We start from the raw sequence: 22,412 nt of genomic DNA on the forward strand, positions 1-22,412 counted from the left end.
GTTTCTTGACCATATAATTTTTGTGAAAAATGATGATAGAAATGTTTTCCTCTGTCTGTAAATGTACATTACCTTAAGTTAATTGAATAGGTCTTGTCGATGTCATTTAAAGAGTTGACTAGCCCCTTTGCTATTAAATAAATAATTGCTTGTTCTTTTGGTAATCCTTTGTAGTTTTATTTTATCACTACTCATTATATTTTTGGAGTGTTAGGATTTTGTAGCTTTGTGTTATTGATCCTTCTCCCTCCCAGCCACTAGCCATTACACAGTGGGTCTAGTGGTTTCTTTGTGTAAGAAAATAGTAATCAGATTAGGAGATGAAGGATTCCTAATAAATATATAAATTATAATATGGAAGATTTTTTTAATAATATTCCTAGTCCTAAAGCTGATACCCTTGTATCTCCTTCTGCTGGCAACTTTGTTGTTGCAGAAAATGCCAATGGTTCAGAGAAAATCCAAGATGAAGTGGGAGTGGAAGAGAGCACTGACCCTTCATTTGACGATAGTGTTCACCATGCTTTACTTGTTGGGGACTAGAAGGGGGCAGTTATGCAATGCATTTTTGCAAATAAATAGGCTGAAGCATTAGTTATTGCTCATGTTGGGAATGGTTCCTTGTGGGAAAGTACACGGGAGCATTGCATATAAAATGGTCCAATCTACTTGAAGGTAGTTGATGATAACATCATATAAACTATCAATTTTATATTTAACATAAATTCTATCCAATACCTACCTAATATTTTGTTTTTTAAGAAATCTTTTCATTTGTGGGTAATTTCCATTTTCAAATTGTATCAACAATGGTGAGCAATGATCTTTTCATCTTAGTGAACACCAGACTACTAAAGCTTTCATAAAAAAAGGAAGGTCAAGTTACCTAATGAAGTTTTACTAGCATCTCATACTCACTTGGTCTTCTTATTATACCTTGGGTTTCTTTTGATAGTTTATTATTTCTTGTTAACATATTGTCATCTCTATAATTGTTGCATATTGAAAGCCTGCATCTTCCGGCTTCACCTTTTGGCCATGTCTTCATATTTTTGTTACTAATGGAGTAATGGTCATATTATGATTGGATTAAGTTGAGACTAGAATATCTCTTTTTTATAGTACAAATTACAAACTTCATATTAGCCACAAAATTTCATGATTGACTTATTATATATTACATATTATTCATGTTATCACATGTTAACAGTTTGCTGAGAGAGATGAATGGACTATGCTTTGTGACACACTTGCTTCAAAACTCATGGGGGCTAGTAATACATTAGCTACAACTATGTGTTACATATGTGCTGGAAATATTAATAAAACTGTCGAAATTTGGTCAATGAGCCTATCAAATGAGCACGAAGGAAAATATTAAGTTGACCTTCTGCAGGTAAGATTGACCCTCTTGTTGTAACTGTTATAAAATTCCCACTTACTAATATTGCTGCTATAAAATTGATAACATTATCTATTGCTAGGATTTAATGGAAAAGACTATTGTTCTTGCCTTGGCAATTGGGCAGAAGTTGTTTAGTGCTTCTTTGTGCAAGCTTGTTGAGAAATATGCTGAAATTTTAGCAAGTCAAGGGTTGATGACTACAACAATGGAGTATTTATGTGAATTTGGGTTCTGAAGAACTGTCGCCTAAACATACACTTTTAAAGGATCAAATTGCATTGTCTATAGAACTTGGTAAAATTTTTCTTGGACTCAAAAGGATGTTGGTTACTAGCAAGTGACACTTTGCATGCCAATTTTGCTTGATGAATACTTACTTTTTTAGTAAAACAGTAATCTTGTGTTAGGAATAAACTTAGTATAGCGACACTCTATTTATGGTTAAATTTTTAGTGCATAGTTCTATGTTGCTCTAAGCATTATTGGAATTGCTTACAAATTGGTTGAAAGGAACTTATTTTGCTAATTAATGAAAATGGAAGCTAACATGGTGACTTCTTTCTTGCTTGCTACCCTTCCCTACATTAACTAAGAAGATGCCATGAGACTCTAGATATTGATTGATATTGGCTCCTCACGGGCTTCACTTGTAAGTGTAGGATGTTGTACTTTAATTGTCCTTGCTATTTATTTTTACTTGTGGAAACAAGATCAACCTTCAATTTCGATCGAATCTAATGATGTAAACTTATTTATATATTTTATAATTTAATTTATGTATAAAATTTGTTTTCAACGATTATGATTTATGCAGTTCAAAATCAACTGTAGAAAACCTGATTCATTCACTAATTACATCATCTGCAGTTATCTAGGATAAGGTAACATGCGTTATGCACAAAGTACAAACAATAAACTGAAATATTTTTACCCATAGTTTCTTTTTGGTAAATTTCATATCTTACATTATTCTAATTAAAAGCAGGTAATTTGTTAACCATATTTGGCATGTAGAGCTGCAGCTCATCAAAGTTAACTTTCATTTAGGGAGCAACACCATTTGAGTACAATTGTTCATGTAGAAACTGTCATTTCACTCTTCTATTTAAATAAATAAAAAAATAAAGAAAAGCAAAAACAAAGTTTCCTTCTGTCTCACTCAAATAGAAGGTAAAATATGCAAGCCATTTGAAGGGTCCATGTATTCGGTATTGCTTGCTTGATGTACCACTATCTGAATTCTGAAGAAAAAATAAGTTTCCTTCTATCTCTCTTGGTTCATACATGAGTATGTATGCTTAAAAATCTGTCAATCTTTTGACTTATGTAGGGGTGTCTCCTCACTTTACTTTATCATTTATCCATTATTAAATATAATTTTGGGAAAACTGGAAAGGATGGTGAGATTGGGAAATGTAGGGTGTTGGATCTGATCATGGATATGTTTCAGATGCCATCCCTTTGTATGTATCCTTATATACATGTAATTTAACTAAACAAGGGATTTAAATGCTATATATAGCTCTTTATGGAAGGCTATAAATGAAATTATTTGTATATATAGAGGGTTAAAAGACAAAAGTGTTACTTTGTATATATAGAGGGTTAAATGCTATATATAGCTCTTTCTGATGAATGGACATGACTATTGTACTCAATATGTACCAATGATAGTGTAATCAATCAATCCTTTGTCCATCCTTGGCAGGATTGGCATTAAACAATTTGGAAATTCTTGATTTCAGTCGTAATAACAACACCAGTTTTGTTGCCCATCAAGGTACACTGCAGTTGATTCAATATTTAATATATTTAAGTGAGTGAATGGGTTGGCTCAGCAGAATTTTGAAGGCTCAGACCATAATAAGCTTTCGGAAAGGCATTACTATAAAGAGGATGCGGGTTATTACTTGCCATCCACTTCGGGGGTAACAAATGTCAGCACTCACTCTCCTTAAAGAAACCAATGTTTTTGGAAGTTATTATTGTTTTTTACTTGTTTTTGAATTGTAGGATGCTTGGAACCAAAACGAGAATGAAGATATTGATCATGCTATTTCATTGTCTCTGGTGGAAGAGTCAGAAAGCAAACAACAATGTAAATGGTGAGAGAATTTTATCTCTTCAAACATTGTTGGGTATTGTTTATATTGAAAAAATTGCGAATTGCATGTGTGCCAATGCATTTGTGTGAAGCTTTATTTAGTTGTCAAAGGGACAGCTTGCTATGGACTAATGCAATTTGCAAAGTTATAAATTTGTAATACTCGTGTTTTTGTTTTTCTAGTTATTGATGGTGTTTTTCCATTGCCATGGGTGTTGGTGCATAAAATTTGACCTTCATTAAGTTGTATTTAATTTGACCATAGATAATAGCCCTTGCTAATTAGTCATCTTGAACAGGAATGACTTTATACCTTGCATACGAAGTTATCAACAATGCTTTTGCTGATTTAAGTAGTATCGAGCATAAGAATGACGACATATTAAATGGTTCATATTCAAATGCCTCTGCTTGAACACTGATACTGCCAAGTCATAGACAAAGGAAGCACAACAATACAACTGGTTCTCTTCAAGAATATGGTGAAGGTGGTTTAAGTGTGGAAGTTCCCAACAATCGCCCATTAATTGATTATAATTCGTCTAAGAATTGTTGCACTTGAGACATTAGAGTCTCTTATTATTGTGGTATGTATGTATCTAAGTATCTTTAATGCAAAATAACTAGAGGTGTTTGTTAGTTGTAGTTCAATAAGGTAATGATTGGAAATAGACCAATCATTCTATGTGATTTTAATATTGTAGTTTAATATACAAAGCATTTTCCTTGTGTATATATTGGTTCTTCTGAATTGGGCTTATATAATATTTGAGGTGCAGTAAAATGAAAAAAAAATTATAAAACCACATCGGTTGTCCAACAAAACCGTCTTTGAATAGACCTTATTCTAAGACCGTTATTGCAAAAAACCCACGTCGAAAAACCCCTATTCTAAGACAATTATGTCGTAAAAACCGTTTTAGAATGTGAAATCTTCTAAGATGGTTATGTTGCCGAAATTGTCTTAAAATATGCCTTATTTAAAGACGGTTTAGACGTTATAACTATCTTAGAAGATCCCACATTCAAAGGCGGTTTTTACGTTGTAATCGTCTTAGAATGACCCATATTCAAAGACGATTACATTGCAAAAACCATCTGTGAATGTTCGATTTTCTAAAACGGTTATGTCTTTGAAACTGTCTTAGAATAACCCTTATTCAAAGACAGTTTCGGCGAACCACCATCGTAAGTTTAAGGACATTTGATGATGTTGGCAATGATGATGGTTAAAAATTGTCTTTGAAGTTTTAAAAGAACGATTGTAAAATCAACCATTTCTAGTAGTGTTCCCACTGGATGTTTGACTTCTTCGTGATTCAAGCTATGATCGTATTCAAAAGCTTGAAACTTAGATTCTTCAAAATTTTGCATGTGTGGTGGTATGTAGTATGATGATACGATTGTTATTGGTGAAATAGACTCAACTTCTTTCTCATCATCTTCCTCCTAGGGTTGATTGTATAGAACTTCGTCTTCATCCTCACTAAAGGGATCGAGTTCTTTAAGTTTTAGAACTTCTTTCACACGTCTTGTTACATTTTGTTTTAACATGTGTTATCGAATGTATATTTTAAGTTTTAGAACTTCTTTGTATGCTATTCTTAAATAAAAATATTTTTTGATGAACAAATGTGTTTAAAAATTCCTAATAACGATGTAAGCTTCTTTTTTTAAAACAAAACAGTCATTTTAATACTTCTTTAAATAATTAAGATATATTATAAATTTTCTATTTTAAAACTTAAATAAATGAGTACTTAACATTAATTATTCATACAGAAATAAATATTAAAGATTAATTTAAATACAATATAAATCATATAATATTTCATAAAAAATGTTTTTTAGTTATGTTGAGTTTCATTTATGCATTAATTGTTTTTATTTTAAATACGGGACTAGATAAATTATATTTTTTTATAAATTAATATATATAAATCAGTAAAATAAAAAAAATATAAACAAAAAAAACCAGTTAATTTTTTTAAAAAGAACTCTAAGGAAAAAAATACAAAAAAAATTTTAAAAAGAAATATTTTAAAAAAAGAAACTCAATTTAGAAAATTATAATAATTTGAGTTAAAAAAAAGTTAGTTTAGAAATTTTTTCCTAGAAAACCAATTTCTAAACTAATCTGATTCTTAAACTAAATTAAGCAAAAAAATAAAACAAAAACACACTTTAGAAGTCGGTTTTTAAAGAATCAATTTTTAAAGTGTGTTTTTTTTAAACAATAAAATTGTGATAGTGAAAAATTGGCTTGAGAAAACCGATTTCTCATTTTTATAATATTTTGTATCCATGTGAATATTTTTCACATTTTTTCACTTGTATTATTTGAGTAAATATTATTTTATTTGTATTATTGGGATAAAAAAGTCTATTAATTGATCTTGGATTTTACACCTTGATTTCGATTCAATTTTAAGTAATTTTTTGTTGGTTGATTTTTCAACCAATTCTTAATTGATTGTTCGGCTGAACAATTTTAGGAACTTCCCTGACTAATTACTTCCCAATTCAATCAGTCAAACAAACTGGTCTCAGTCAATTTTGACAATTATGGTACGCCCTTCTTTAAGAATTACTCCTAATTAGGATTGAAATAATCCATTAGAATAATTGGTCAAATGAGAGGGATTGAAATAATATTTATAGTCTTAATTTAAACCTAATTGTCGTTATATATTGTAATAGAAAAGAAATCAAGTATAGTATAATTATTTTAAAATGAAAATTGTGAACTCTTTATTACATCGCCTGAGATAATGAATCTGCACTAGACTCAATAAATCAACAAAAAAGAACCTAAAGTTGAAAAAAAAAACTAAGAAAATGTGTTAGAAGAGTTTAAAATGTTGATATAAAAAATAACGTTAGCGCAATTTCATATATATACAGTTTAACATACACCAATGGACAAAGCATAAATTATTAAATACTATAATTATTAAAAAGAAAAACATTATAATAATTACCCCAGCCATTGATTTTTATCTTTACCCAAGTTTTATATTCCTGTACCAAAACATGTTTTAAAAATATTTACATTAAATAATAACTGATTTTATATTTTTAATTAAAATCATTTTAATTTTTTAATAAAAATAAATATATACTATTTAAAATGATTTTATTCTATTTAAATAACTTATGGTTTTAAATTTGAACAAGATCAAATTAAATTAATAATTTATTAACAAATAAAGTAATTAATTTAGGTGGTCTACATTTAAATACTGTAAAATAAAAAGCTTAACTAAAGATATTTTAATTTGAACAAAAATTATCTTCTATAAAAATACTTATTACAGAAACATATTAAAAATATTTAGTAATTTATTCGATACAATTTTCATTGGACAAAATTATCTTTGTCCTTATTATACTTGAATTTAGGCAAAGATAATCGTTTTCAAAAAATTTGCTGGCCGTAAAAGACAACATAATAAAATATAAATACGAATAAATTAATGATGTACTTTTTCAGCGAATAGAGACCTGCTGAGTCACCTTTCTTCATTTTTTCTATTATAGTGTGTATATGTAATGTGTATGGCTGTGTGCATCCTCCAAAAACTGAACCTTTAATCCACTAGGCTCAAATGTATTCGCCAATATTATTTTTCTTTAGAGAAAAACAAAGGTTTCTTGTCGTGTGCTAACCGCCAATAGTGCACACCAAGTCCCCTCTTGCCCCCCATGTAGTTGGTTCAAATGTTTCTAGTTTTTTAATCATGTCACTTATGTGTGTGCTGAGATTAATTTGTCTGTTGCATCTTGTTTAAGCTACATAAAATAGGGTATATAGCTACATATAATTACAAAAAAAAACCGACCCTATTAATTTTTATTCTTATCTAGAAATTATTTAAAATTAATTGAATTAAATTAAATATTTATAATCAGAAAATATTTATTATGAATATAATTATGGACCCACTTTAATTATTCAAATATTTATTACTAGGCTCTCAGATCACAGGAATTTGAACGCATTTTTTTGTGAAACATCAATATGATTCTACCACTTCGACTGATTCTGGGTGGTAATTTAAATTTAAACTAGGGTATAAAAAATTTGCCAACAATTAATATTGACAAATAAAATAGTAATTTGAAACTTAAATTTATGCACGTTATTTTTATTACACTTAATTAATAATTAATGATCACGCTTAAATTTATATAATCAATTTCAAATTAATTTTTTTTTTAATTTTTATGTATCTTTTATGAGAAACAATTATGTTTAAGTTGGAAAAGACTATGAACAGAAAGCTCTACTTCAATCTTTAATATCATTACTTATCCAAGAACATTAGTTAAACTGTTTATTTTCAAACATTACATTGATTCTTTGAATACAATTTCAGATTATCTATTGAAAATCATAAAAATTAATATAGAAAAATAAAATAAACGTCCAACTACTGGCAGTGACCCACTTTTGAGATGTGATGTATATTTTACAATAGAATCTCCTAGGTAAAAGAAGTATCCCACATAAAGAAGAAAGTATATAGTAGGTCAGAATTGAACGGTGACCTGAAGAAAAGGCATCACAGGATGAGCTTTTTGTTGGTAAACCGTGTCCAACAGGAAATAGTGGGTGCCATTCACATATATAGAGGGCACCATCGGGTATCAACTGAGACGAAGGTGGATTTGGCTGCCAACTTTGTTTGGGAGGGGTTCCAATAATGATTTTTCTCAGCTTCACAATGACTTTTGCTTAGCTTTTTTCTCTTCTGAAACTTTGAAGGCTCTCCATAAAATCAACTCATCAAAAGCAATTCGAAATTTTCTTGTATATACATGTGTGTTAAAGTAGACTATACCGTATATCATGTAGACCCGAGAGGAAATATTTAAGTTAGGCATTTAATCTAATAATAATAATAATACGTGGATGATTTTCTTACATGAAGGATTAGGTACATACCAAACACCCCCAATTATATTTTACTAGCAGGATTATGATTAGACTATATGTTCATAGGGGCATGTTTAATTTCAATTTGCTACCAATCACGTCTCTATTTTTGTCAACCTTTTGGTATAACGGCACAAACAACTTCATTAACAGAAACATATTTTATTTAGCACGGGTGAACATTTCTGGTCAACATTTTGATTTGGTTGAATTTACTCATTAATTTTCATTTTTTATAACAAAGAAATATTTAAGGTTTTTACTTGAAAGTAAATTAATTCTTCTCCTATTAAGTTAGTCCAATTTGTGATAAAATAGAACTTTGAGTCGTTACTTCATTTTAAGTTAGACATCAAACTTCAATCCTTAATTAAGAAATTTAGATGAGATAAATGATTATTTTTATTCATAAAAATGTAAAATGATGATAATTTAATTCCTTAAAGAATAAAATTTTAGATTTAGGTACAGAATGTATAGAAAGTACAATAATTATATCCTATTGTATAATTTAATGTTAAATTAATTCTTAAAAATTACAATTAATTGAGAAAATAGTTTCATACAACTTAACGATAAGACATAATTATTATATTTTTTACTTATTTAAAGTTAAAATTTTTGTTCTTTGGATAACTAAATTATCACTGTATACTTTTACAAACAAAAATAATCATTCATCAAATTTAACTATTGAATCATTTATGGCAACAATTTTATTTTTTTTTTATCAATTTTCAATGATTTTGTTCCGTGAAATTCATCGAGGGGAGCAAATGTTGTGAAACTTGCACTATTTCAATGGTCTCACTGGATTTTAAATCCGTAAATTACATGAGTTTGATGAAATTATATATATTTTTATTATGTATTTAATATTTAAATAAAAAATATGCACATTAATAAAATTAATTTTAAAATATTTAGTAGGATATGAAATATAATGTATTAAAATTAAGAAAAATGAAATGGGATCATCTTATTTCAAAAGTAACTCTTTTAGAATCATTCTTCATCCTTATTATCCATTTTTTTTTAAAAATATAATAGTTTTAATAAGTAGTTAATCCTAATTTTAAGAAAATCAATAATTAAAATAAAAATTAATTCTTTTAAAATTACTCTTGTAGTAAATTAATTCATCCTCGATAAAGATAATTAATTATTTTTAATTGAGGAGATGTATTTTGAAAAAATATTAAACCTATTCAAATTTATTTTGATTGTTTTTTTCTCCAAGTAGTAATGACGTAATATTTATATTAAATTTATAAATTAACAAATATATATAATAAATATATAAATTGATAAATATTTAAATTTTGATTGTTATTATGAATACTTTGTTTAGATGTAATCAAATTCTGTATTTATAATTAACATTTTTAAATACTTTTATTGTAAAAATTAAAAATTTATTTTAAATTAATATTTTAATCATTTTGAAGATATTAGTTTTTACTATTGTTATTACTATTTGTTCTTTAATTTTAATTTCAGTACATGTTATTTTTTAAGGTTATTTATCTGTAGTTATTTTTGTATATTTGAGACTTTATATGTTTTAATTTACTTATTATTAGAATTATTTATCTATATAGTCCTAATTTTTTTATATTTTTATATTTTACTTTTTATATGTTATTTTTTCACTTTTAGTGAATTCGGAAAGATAATGTTATTTAATAATTATAACTATTTTCTTATTAAATTATTTACAACTATTTTAATAATAATAATAATGATAATAATAATAAATGTTTTTCATAATAATCAATTATAAGATATTGTGATTTTTTATTCATATAAACTTAGGTCTTAAAGAATAAAAAATATTCATTAAGAATGGTAAATATAAAAAATTATTATTATTATTGTTAATATTATTATTAATAATATTATTATTATGTTATATGTATATTTTTATATATTAAATTTAATTAGCATGGTAAATTATGTACTATTTACATAATTTTCCCTTTAAAATGATATTGAGGTTTTTGCATCAATTTAGTTGTCATTTTTTGAAGTATTATATATACACCAAGAAAATAGTTTGAAACACACCTAAGTGAACCTATTACTACCACACTACTACTTTAAAAATAATATTATAAGTTGAAGATATAAAGTAAAATCCAAATTAACTATTGATTTTTTGTTGCTAAAAATGAGAAAGGATAAAATTATACATTATTTATTTATAATATAGTAAAAATAAAATAAAAATATAAAAACATATATAAAATAATTGAAATAATACTAATAATAATAACAATAATAATAATAATAAGAAAAACAACAACAACACAAAGATTAGTTGTTATTTAATAGTTGATTCTCAAACCTCACTTCATATGCTTCGCCAAATTCAATTTATTAGATGATGAACTTTTAACTTTTATTTGTATAAAAGTGTCACTATTGCAAGCTAATTAATATCGAATGATATTCTTATTCTCTCAAACTGCAATAGCAAAATGCGAGAAAAAATATCAATTAAATTGCAATTGTTTGATGCATATGTATGAAATTTGTTAGTATGACATCCTTCTTCTCTTATTTATACCAAAGTAAAAAGATAAAGAAAGAAGAAAAACACCTACTAATGACCCTTAAACTTTATGAAAGAATGTAAAATATATAAGAGAAAATAATGATTTTAATTGTGATAATACTGAGGTTAGTTCATGTTTTTAATAAAAGTTACAAAATTTAAATCAATTTTATATGCTAATTAAAACATTGAATGAATTATTCTTTGCCTTAAAAATCAACAAAACAAAATAATTGATGAAATGAATTGATAATATTCGTAATCTTAGAAAGAAAAAAGAAATAGAGAAAAGAGTTTAAAAATATATTTTTTTTACATTTTACAAATAAAATATATAACATTTTATTTTGAAGATGAAATGTATATATGATTCCTACTGTTATAAATTCTTATCTTTAAAAGTAACCAAATTAAATGTATATTAATACAATTTATTCAAAATCTAATCATATGTTTACAATTTTTTGACTGGAACACATGTTTACAATTATTTTTATCAAATCATTTTCTCACATTTTTTTTATTTTTATAATATAGTATGTATAATCTTATTTGTAATACAAAATTAAATTTATGTATTTTAAAAAACTAAAAATAAAATATATATTATTGTAATTTACAATAATATATACATATAAATATTTTAAATATGTGCATAAATTATTAATATACATATTTTAAATTAAATATATTAAGTACTTATGTTTTTAAAAGTAAATACTCTAAAAGTAAATAATTTTTTAAAAATAAATTTTTTGTTTTTAAATTAATACTACATTATCTCCTTTTATTTGATTTTTGTATTTCTAATAATAATAATAATAATAATCATAATAGTAATAGTAAATCATTGTTTTAAAAATTCATAATCTTTTAAATTTTTTTGATGGATGGCTATTATCAATTTAAAGTTTCAATCTAACGATGTTAAAATGTTATAGTAAAATTTTCACAATTGAATCAATGATGTGATAAATATATATATATATATATATATATATATATATATATATATATATATATATATATATATATAAAATAATATGAGAGAAATATATTTTATATAAAATTAAAAATATTAAATCTGAATCGTATTATCAAATATAAATTATCAATTTAAAATTTCGATCTAACGGTTACAAAATATTATAGTAAAATTTTCACAATTGAATCAAATCAAATGTGATATATGTATGATGTGATATATGTATAATATGCGAGAAATATATTTTATTTAAAATTAAAAATATTAAATATGAACCGTATGGTGAAATTTTAATAAACAAATATATTGATAGATGTGATACTTTCTTTTATTAAAATAAGTTGGTGAAAGACTGCCAAGCCCTCGGAGTGGACCACGCCCTACGCTGAAGGTAGAGACTTCCTTAATGTGAAATTGTGGAAACTGAAGGGCTGGGGTTTACCAAACCCATTTTAGCAATAAAAACTAAAATAAATGGGAAAAAAAAATTGTAACATGAAAGAGAAGCTAGACTTGGCCATTGATTTCCAGTTATATATAAGGCCATTCACTTGTCATTATGTAAACTTCAGCACGTTTTTTTAAGGTGCGTATCATTAAGGGCTCCAAGGAGAGAAAATATTGTAACGGAGAGATAGAACAGGAATAGACAAACAATTCCGAGGGAAACAAAAACTCGGAATATTGTTCTGTTTGCCTTTCATCTCCCATTGTTCTAATTTGTATTTCAGAAGGAAATACATTTGTGATATTCTAAAGGTTCGTCCATTTCTTTCAGAATTCTCTTTCTCGGATTAAAATTTGTTTGATTAGCAACCATGTACATGGGATGATGTTAGTGTTTAGTTTCTTGCATTTTTTTTTTATTATTTCTTCATCATATGAGACCTTGAAGCTGTTTATGAAATGAAGCTAATCATCTTAGTCTCCGGCAACATGAAGAACTAACATTTAAAATCTTTATTATAAGAGGTGTCCACATTAGTGTTCTACCGTACCTCCAACAGTTTTCAAAGGAGGAGAAAACAAAAAAAAAAAAATGAAGCTAATTTAATGATATTTTTTTGTTTTGAAGGTTCATATTATTAAGAGATGAAGGAGAAGGTTTTCTTCCTTTGGTGGTTTGGAATGACTCTGAGGCTTTGTTTCTTGCTCGGTGCCAGCTGTTCTGAGAAGACAACATTAAGGTTCTCTTGTCCCTCTTCTTTTGCTTCACATTTTTTTGGTATATAGCAATTCTGCATTTTTATCTGCTATCATCTTTACGTGTGTCAGAGAGAACAAAAAGGCAAGCAAGAGAGAAACATGAGATGGTGAGATGAAAGCATTAAAAGGAAAACATTCTAAACTTGATGTTGTTGGTTTTATTCTTTTCATGAAAAGTTATTAAAAAAAGTTAACAATATGCAACCTCATATTTATATAACTATTTATTATATATACTTCATTTTTTCTTGAGTAATAATTTTTAGATATTATTTTAAATACTTTATCAATATTTTTATTTTTTGATATTTTTTCCTTATCTCATTTTGTTACTTATCATATATATATATATATATATAACTTTTTTAATTTTTTTCTCTTTTACTCATTGTTAAATAGTATTTTTGGGGTGTTTTATAATTATTTTTGCTTTTTCAGTACATCTCTTACTTTATCTGATCCTTTTTATTGTTATAAAAATAGCATTTCTAGTTAAAATAAACAAATGAGGAGAGAGAGGGGGGGCATAAGCAGAAAGAGTCACGGTTTCTTTGTCTCTTGTGTTTCTGTTTCCTATCACATGAACCCTTTTAGAATTCCATGTCCTTTTATTAGCTTTTATGTTAATCTATTTGTTATTTTCAGTTAACTTTACCTTGTGACATAGGTGCATTACTTTATGGTTTATGGTAATGAAAAGACATTTCACAAGTTAGCCACTGTGATAATGGAAGGAATCGATTCTTGCACCCACCTCATCCCCTTAGGTCTGAAGCGTCTGACTTTTAATTTCACATGTCTCCTGAATCCTATATATCTATCTATCTATCTACCAACCTCAACCCCAGATAATTTCTAATTTATGTGGCTAATGCCTAATGGTGTAGTTTAGGTTAGTGTTAATTAAAAAGTAATTTCGGTTATAAATAAATTTAAAATAAAGTGCTTTATGTTAAAAAAGTTTTTTTTTAAACATAATGTTTTGTTTTTGTACATTAATTTTGAGACAAACATTCATGGTCTCTTTTATTTTTATGAAGTTTTCTTACTAGCTAAAATGTTAAGAATTTGATGTTTAAATAAAAGAAATTTTCAATAAAATATAACATGAAATTTATAAGCCAACGGAAATATTTTATACTTCTGTATATGCGTTTGGGAAGCCTCACTTCTCTCCCAAATATGCCCCAACTTAGATGGAAATGCATTTGACTAATTTCTCTATTCAATCTGTTTAATTCGTATTCTCTGTTACATACTCTGCATCAATAATAATGGTCTTCTACCTTAATAAAGAAATATTCTGTCTTCTGTTCAAAAAGCATATCAATAAATATTAAAGAATTTACCTAAATTCGTAGCATTGTTATTTTAAAGAAATTTGCTACAATAATAACGAAATATTCTCTCTTCTGTTCAAAAAGTTATATTAGAAAATTCTGTATTAGGAGACTACTACAATTATAATAAGCGAATAACATGTTATATTTTTATTATTGTAGCAGACCATTATGATAATCACTTGTTATTTCGTTATTATTGTAGCAGACTATTATGTTAAGCTAATCACTTGTTATTTTAAACATAATGTACATATTTTATGCAAATCACTTGTTATGCAACATTTATAGCAGTCTCCTAATCCAGCTTATATTTGTACATAGTTTTTTTTGGGGGTAATGTGTACATAGTTTTTATGTTCACAAGAGGGAGTGAGTAAATTATTTCTCCAAATTAAACCAAGAAAACTTTTACTTCTGGAAGTGTCTCACATTGTTTCTGTCCCATTTCACAAAATTAACATTTTGACAGAAAAAGGAAAATGAAATAATAGTTCATAACGCAAACAATAGTTCATAACAATGATTTACCTCAGTTTTATAAACTATTTTCTTTCCATGCATGCCCTTCATCTCCAGAAGAGGTTTAAGGGAGACCTTGGCCAAGCAATCGACAACTTCTAAATCTGGGGTCATGGTGAATTCAAACAATCGTGAACAGGTGATATCATCTGGCTTTTAGAATAGTTAATTCCTTGAAAATTATAAAATAAATGTGAAATTACTGAATAGTCCTTCTATTTATTTTATTAGTTTGATATGGTTCTTTTATTATTAATTTTTAATTTAATTATTTTTATTGTGCCATGTATAAAACAAAGTTAATGCCGATTCTCTCAATTGGACAGAAAGAAATTGAAAACTAAGAGATTATTAAATTAAGCGTTTTAATGTTAAATGAACCAATTAAATTAATTAAATAAATAGTGGGACTAAATTTATAATTTAACTTAAAATAAAATAAAATTAAATAATGGGTTAGATTTTCCCTTTTTGTCTGAAACGTGTACATCGTTTTTGACCCCGAACAAAATTGTCTTGGACTTTCACTTTTTTCAGTTGGTGGTTGACAATGGTATTGTTGCCGTCACCTTTTCAAGACCTGAGGGCTACATCCTTGGAATTTCATATAACGGAATTGACAATATACTTGAAGAAGAAAACGAAGATCAAGATAGAGGGTATGTACCTACTTCATATGAAATTCAAGTTGGGTCTAAATAATCAAGTTTGGTATAAAGTAAAATAGACTAAGGCATAGTAAGGTACTTTAATTAATTGACCGAATATACGTGTTCATATATGTAGGTACTTGGACGTGGTCTGGAATACACCGGGAAAGCCTAGTAACTTTCAGAGGTACAATTTTGTCTTCTTGATTATTATATTAAATTTAAATTATTGGTTATTGTATTCGTACACTTAATTTTAAATTAAAGAATTGACATAATGTATGAAAATAATTTATTTATGTTAGATATATTAAATATTTTATTTATTCGTACACTTAATTAAATTTAAATAATACCTGTTTGTAAATTTTTTTTGATAACACAGCCAATAGAATTAGTCTCTCATCCCATAGCTTAGGAGACACCTGTGATCTGATCTCCAATGTAAGAAAAAAACTTACACTTAATTAATGATAAACTAGTAAAAAATAAAGTAATGCACGATTCTGCACTGAAGTGATTAACGAGACTAATTTTTAATTGAAACCATGCCGCAGAATACACGGGACAATTTTTTCGGTTATAGCAGCTGACGAGAATATGGTGGAGCTTTCATTTTCAAAATCATGGACATCATCCCTGAATGGCTCAAGTGTCCCCATGAACATTGACATAAGGTGGATTGGTACCGTTTGACAACATATATTATTATGGACAATTCTTAGTTAAGAGCTATATATAATTAAGCTAATTAGCGTTACAATAAACAAAAAAAATTAACCAACAATTTTATATTTATGCAGATACATTTTGCGAAGTGGTGACTCAGGGTTTTATTCATATGCAATATTTGATCGCCCTGAAGGATTGCCCGCCGTGGAGATTGACCAAATTAGGATTGTTTTCAAACTCAACAAAGACAGGTAACTAATAATTACCCAAAAAAAAGTACTCCCACGAGTACTCCTATTTATCCATTTTGAATTTGCGAGAAAATGCAGTATTTCGAGAAAAAAACATTAGAACTTATATTTACCCATTTTTTTTTATAAATATAGTACTCCCATGATTATTTAAAAAAAATGTTTAATTAGAATGTATTGACAGTTATGATAATAATAACTTTGAATTTAATAGTTATACATTAATAGTGTAATATTTTATGCTATCAATCAATTAAAAATTATAATTTTTATGACTTTTAAGATAATTATCATAAAATTAATAAATTTATCATACATTAAAATTTATAATTAAATGATATTATAAAATTATTTTATACTATCATTGCATAACTTATTTTCTCAATAACTTGTATTATAATTACTTTAAAATATATTTAATATGATTTATAAATAGTTTATAGTATAAATTATTTTACATTATGTTCTTAAGTGATTAGTACATCTTTTGATTTTATTTGGTTCCGTAAAATTTTACTTCCACCAAGTTCTTAAATCTTTTGATATGTTTTAATTTAATCCTTGCGTAAATTCTTTATATATGATTATGAATTTTTTTTATACTTTCAACAATTAGAAATTACTCTAATTGTGATTTTTAAAATAATTATTATAAAACTCAACAATTTATCAGACATGAATTTGTACGATTAATTAGCCCTGAAAAAACATTATAAATTCAAATACCAAACTATTAAAACTACATTAACAAATTTAGAGCAGAGTAAAATAGTTAATTTTGACAAACTTAACTTTTTGGAAGGAAAATAAAATGCAACTATGTGATTTCCTAATGGAAAAATTAACGGTACAGGTTCAACTATATGGCTATATCAGATGAAAGGCAGAGAAGCATGCCAACAATGAGAGACAGAGAAACTGGCCAAATCCTAGCTTACCCTGAAGCAGTTCTATTAACCAGACCAATCAACCCAGAATTCAGAGGAGAGGTATGCAATAATGCAATGCATAACTTTTATTATGTGTGATTTGTCTTAGAGTTTAATCAGTGTTAGTGCTAGTAAGGCATTAGTTAATAAATTAAAGGAAAAAAAGTTTATAAAAATATATAAAATCATGTTTATAACTTTTTTTACACTTTTTATAAGTTTTATAATAAATATTTTAGTTTTTTAGTTCCTAACCAATTGCGTTAACACACTTTTTTCTTATTTGCGAATTTTATTTTGGCTCTTTTTACCTTTTGTTGGTGTCATGGCATGGGGTTTGGGGGTTCGAACTTCAAAGTGCCCGTGAATGAATGAAATGATTGTGTTTCTGTGTTGGGCTCAGGTTGATGATAAATACCAGTACTCCTGTGAGAACAAGGTCAACACTGTTCATGGATGGATCAGTGTTGATGCTGCTGATGCACCACCCGTGGGTTTCTGGATGATAACGCCCAGCAGCGAGTTTCGTAATGCTGGGCCCATCAAGCAGGACCTTACTTCCCATGTTGGCCCCATCACCCTCTCGGTATGTCCCAACATCTTTCTTAATCAGAACAAACGAAACCAAACAAAGCAACCAAATCTCATTTTTAATCCTAGTGTCGATTGTGTCCGGAAGGTTCAACGATTTTTATGGCTCATTTATACTTTTAGTCTTTGAAATTTGGTATAAATTCATTTTTAGTCTTTTCAATTAAAAAATACATTTTAATCCATCATATTTAAAAGATTTAAATATATTTTTATGTACTCAAGTTTGGGATCCCAAAATTTAAAGCTTTCACATTTTATTCCTTCAAATTTGTGAATTGCTTTTTTCATCCCTTCCTACAGTAAAAAGATGACGACTAATTTACATTCAAACAGTAAAAAATCAAGCATGAGAGACTAAAAACATTTTCCACATTTTAGAAACTAAAAAAAGTAAAGTTTAATTTAAAGGACTAAAAAAGATAAATTCTAAATTTAAGAGATTAAATACATATTTAAATTTATTTTAAAAATTGTTTTTAATTTCTAAAGCTAGACTTGCTAACAAGAGTGATCAAAAGCAGTGACAGTGTATCACACATGTCTTCTTCTGTGCATTTCGTCACCATTTTCGTTAAAGTTGGGCTCCAATTCTAACCACTAATGTATTTTTTGAAATTTGCAGTATTCAAAGGAATAAAAACATAAATAAGTCTATTTTTATTATGCTTAAATTTTTTAAAAGCTAAATAACTATCTAGCGCACATAAAAATATTCTTTTATAAAACTTAATGTGAAAATAATTTCTATGAGAATATTTTAATAATACCTCTTATTGTCACGATGACGTAACATGTTTTACAATCCATCACACCACAATATCCCACGGTTGCATTTTTTCTATAAAAGAAAATTAATGATCATAGTTAATATATACTGTTTAAAAATAAATAAGAATATGGTTCTAATATATACCCATCCTTTTTTTTAAGTCAGACCTATCCTATAATTTCAAAAGTTGTTTTGTTTATTCAGTAACACTATTGACAATTAAAAGGCCCGAGTCCAATATCGGATAAAATGAGTTTAATGATCATTACTAACAAGTGAAAAATTGTTTTAGAATATTAATTTAATTAATTATTATTTATATAACTTTTAAAATAATTATTATAAAAGTCAACAAACTTATATAATAATTTGTAATTAAATGACTACATAAAATATATTAAATGACAGAATATATTAATTTTGTTCAGATGTTTGTGAGTACTCACTATGCTGGCAAGGAGGTAACCATGGCATTTCAAGAAGGGGAGATTTATAAAAAGGTTTTTGGCCCTGTATTTGCCTACGTTAACAATGCTTCAAACGAGGATGACACACTATCCCTCTGGTCAGATGCTGTTCAGCAGGTACCAATTACCCCTAACAGCACCAAACTGTGATTGTATATAAGAAATTCTTAAAGTTCTTATGTTATGACTTACGAAACATAATTTGATTTTGTTCTGTAACCAATCAGCAATCCAAAGAAGTCAGAAGTTGGCCTTACGATTTTCCTAAATCAGTGGATTTCATTCCACCGAATCAAAGGGGAATAGTTTTGGGAAGATTATTAGTCCAAGATAGGTAAATGTCAATGCCTTGCTTGTACCACATTTTATTTCTTTAATTTCATATTATCCATATCAATGTGAAAGAGGCTAATGTAATGTTTCTTTTATTTCCTTGCTTCACCAGGTACTTCAGAGGAGGTAGACTTCTATATGCTAACAATTCTTATGTCGGTCTAGCTTTGCCTGGTGATGAAGGATCATGGCAGATAGAAAGCAAGGTATATTTGGAATTGGAGCCATTGAAACTTATTTTACTTATAGCTTGTTTGGATTAAATTCAATTTCAGTGTAATCATTTCCAAAATCACGTTGAAAGCCAAATCAACAAATACTTTTTTCCACTTTTCCAAGTTTTCACCATGATTTTTAGTATCATAATCAATTCTGATAGCTATCCAAACGAGCTATTAGTTTCCTTAATTATTTTATAGTGAGGTACTTAAAAAGGGTTTGAATTTTATGCCATTCACAGGGCTATCAATTCTGGACTCAAGCCGACACAAAGGGTTTCTTCCTAATAAATAATGTTGTTCCTGGTGACTATAATTTGTATGCATGGGTTCCTGGCTTCATTGGTGATTACAGATATAATGCTACAATCACCATCACACCAGGTAGAATTTATTCCCCAACTCTCTGTTAAGGCCAAAATTTGTTATGAATTTGCCCAATTGAACAATTACTTGTTTGAACCTCTAGGAGGAGTCATCCGATTGGACTCACTTGTGTACGTTCCTCCAAGAAATGGACCAACCATATGGGAAATTGGGTTTCCAGATCGCAAGGCTGCAGAATTCTATGTACCAGAACCTTACCCTACACTCATGAACAAATTATACAACGAACAGCGCAGAGACAAGTAATCCAAAACCCATTACATTATTAATTTACAATTGCTGACTCTTTTTTTTTTTTCACTTTTTATTAATGTATGTATCTCTTCTTTTGACAGGTTTAGGCAATACGGGTTGTGGGAACGTTACACTGATTTATATCCAAATGATGATCTTGTTTACACTGTTGGTATTAGCAAGTATAGAAAAGATTGGTTTTTTGCTCATGTTACTAGGTAATTAAATTTGAGCATAATATCTTTACATTCTCAATATTTTTTTTTTTGCTAAATTACTCTTTGATCCTTTAGTTTAGTTACTTTGTTAATAACAATTTGATCTATTAATTTTGAAAATTGCATCAATGATGTTATTTTCGTCTAATTTACTGAACGATGTTAACAGTCACAACGTGTGAAAGTCACACATTTCCAATTTTGCTAACACCAGTGATGCAATTTTAAATATTAAGGGATCAAATTGAACTTCTTATGAATAAAGGAATCAAATTGAACCAATTAAATAAAAAGAGAGATGAAAAGAATATTTTTGCCAAAACATTTACACCTAACCAAGATTTTTAAAAAATATTCAGTATAAAAGTCTAAATTTGTTATTCATGACAATTTGTGATCAGGAAACTTGTCAAGTTTTGACTCTAAATTGCATTGTATGCAGAAGCACAGGAAATAAGACATACCAGCCAACGACATGGCAGATAATATTTGAACATCCAAATCAAATAATAAGAGGAAACTACACATTGCAACTGGCATTGGCATGTACTGCTGATGCTGACTTGCAGGTACATGATTTGAAATTTTACACAATTAACCATTTCTTATATGACCATAGGTTAATGATTTTTAACTGAACTTCTTATTATATGGGATGATCACATTAGGTTCGTGTCAATGACCCTAGCGCTAATCCACCGGACTTTGCAACGGGTAAAATAGGAGGAGACAGTGCCATAGCAAGGCATGGGGTGCATGGTTTGTATAGGTTATTCAGCATTAATGTACCAAGTGATCGATTTGTGAAAGGAACCAACACCATCTATCTAAGGCAGTCAAGAGCCATGAACCCTTTTCAAGGAGTTATGTATGATTATATCCGTTTAGAACGACCTCCATTAACACAGATTTGATTGTGTCCAACTTCTAGTTGACAAAGTCAAAACATATATGTAGACTTTATGCATTTCGTTTTATTCTTTTTCAAACTAGAGTTAGTGGAAAAACATGATTAGCTAGAAAGAAGTTACTGATATATAGAATAATTAAATATTTCAGTTTAATTTACAACTACCTTATGTGCGTGTCCACGTTTCAAACAACCAATAATTAAACGATTTTTCTTTTATATTCAACAATGGTAGTTAAGAAATGAACTTATGTTAGGGGTGTGAAAAAAAATAGAATCCATCTAAATCGAACCATCAAAACTGAATCGAATGGCTTTTAGAAAAATCAAACCGTTTTGAAGAAAAACTCAGCTGAACCACTTTATGAAAACATTTCAGTTAAAAAATAAGCTGTTTGAGATAGCTTATGGAATGTAAGCTACTTAAAAAATAACTTATAAGGTAGTCAAGGGAGCTTATAAGTTCAAAAAGTGATAAAAGCTTCGCAAAAGTTAAATTTCTTAACTCTTCTAAAAGTGACTTAGGTTATGTTTGATGAGGTATTTCAAATAGTTTATAATTTATTTTAGCTAGTTGAAAAACTTATTTGACTATTCGGTAAATAAGTTAGTTTTTCAGCTCCCCGTTACAAGCTAATTTTTTTAACTTTTCAGCTAGTTTTGTTAAACATAATTTTAATTTGATAATTTTTTCATTAGAAATAAATAGTATTTTTTTAAAT

General features: G+C 27.6%; 1 protein-coding gene across 2 annotated transcripts; it reads left to right on the forward strand.

Moving 5' to 3' along the window:
- Positions 1-12,570: 12,570 nt before the first annotated feature.
- Positions 12,571-21,728, forward strand: LOC114395731 (rhamnogalacturonate lyase-like). 2 transcript variants are annotated; one of them, XM_028357570.1, is made up of 17 exons: positions 12,571-12,749; positions 13,066-13,177; positions 15,116-15,197; positions 15,596-15,717; positions 15,845-15,895; positions 16,266-16,385; positions 16,512-16,631; positions 17,485-17,620; positions 17,964-18,146; positions 19,352-19,507; positions 19,618-19,724; positions 19,836-19,929; positions 20,184-20,325; positions 20,411-20,570; positions 20,664-20,780; positions 21,223-21,349; positions 21,449-21,728. In XM_028357570.1, the coding sequence occupies exons 2-17, from the start codon at positions 13,083-13,085 to the stop codon at positions 21,692-21,694; spliced, it is 2,058 nt and encodes a 685-aa protein (XP_028213371.1). In that variant the 5' UTR covers positions 12,571-12,749; positions 13,066-13,082; the 3' UTR covers positions 21,695-21,728. The 2 variants fall into 2 exon arrangements, with proteins under 2 accessions (XP_028213371.1, XP_028213372.1); XM_028357571.1 differs by having other exon boundaries at positions 15,119-15,197.
- Positions 21,729-22,412: the final 684 nt, after the last annotated feature.

Source organism: Glycine soja, chromosome 18 (genome assembly GCF_004193775.1).
Source record: "Glycine soja cultivar W05 chromosome 18, ASM419377v2, whole genome shotgun sequence".
Taxonomy (NCBI): domain Eukaryota; kingdom Viridiplantae; phylum Streptophyta; class Magnoliopsida; order Fabales; family Fabaceae; genus Glycine; species Glycine soja.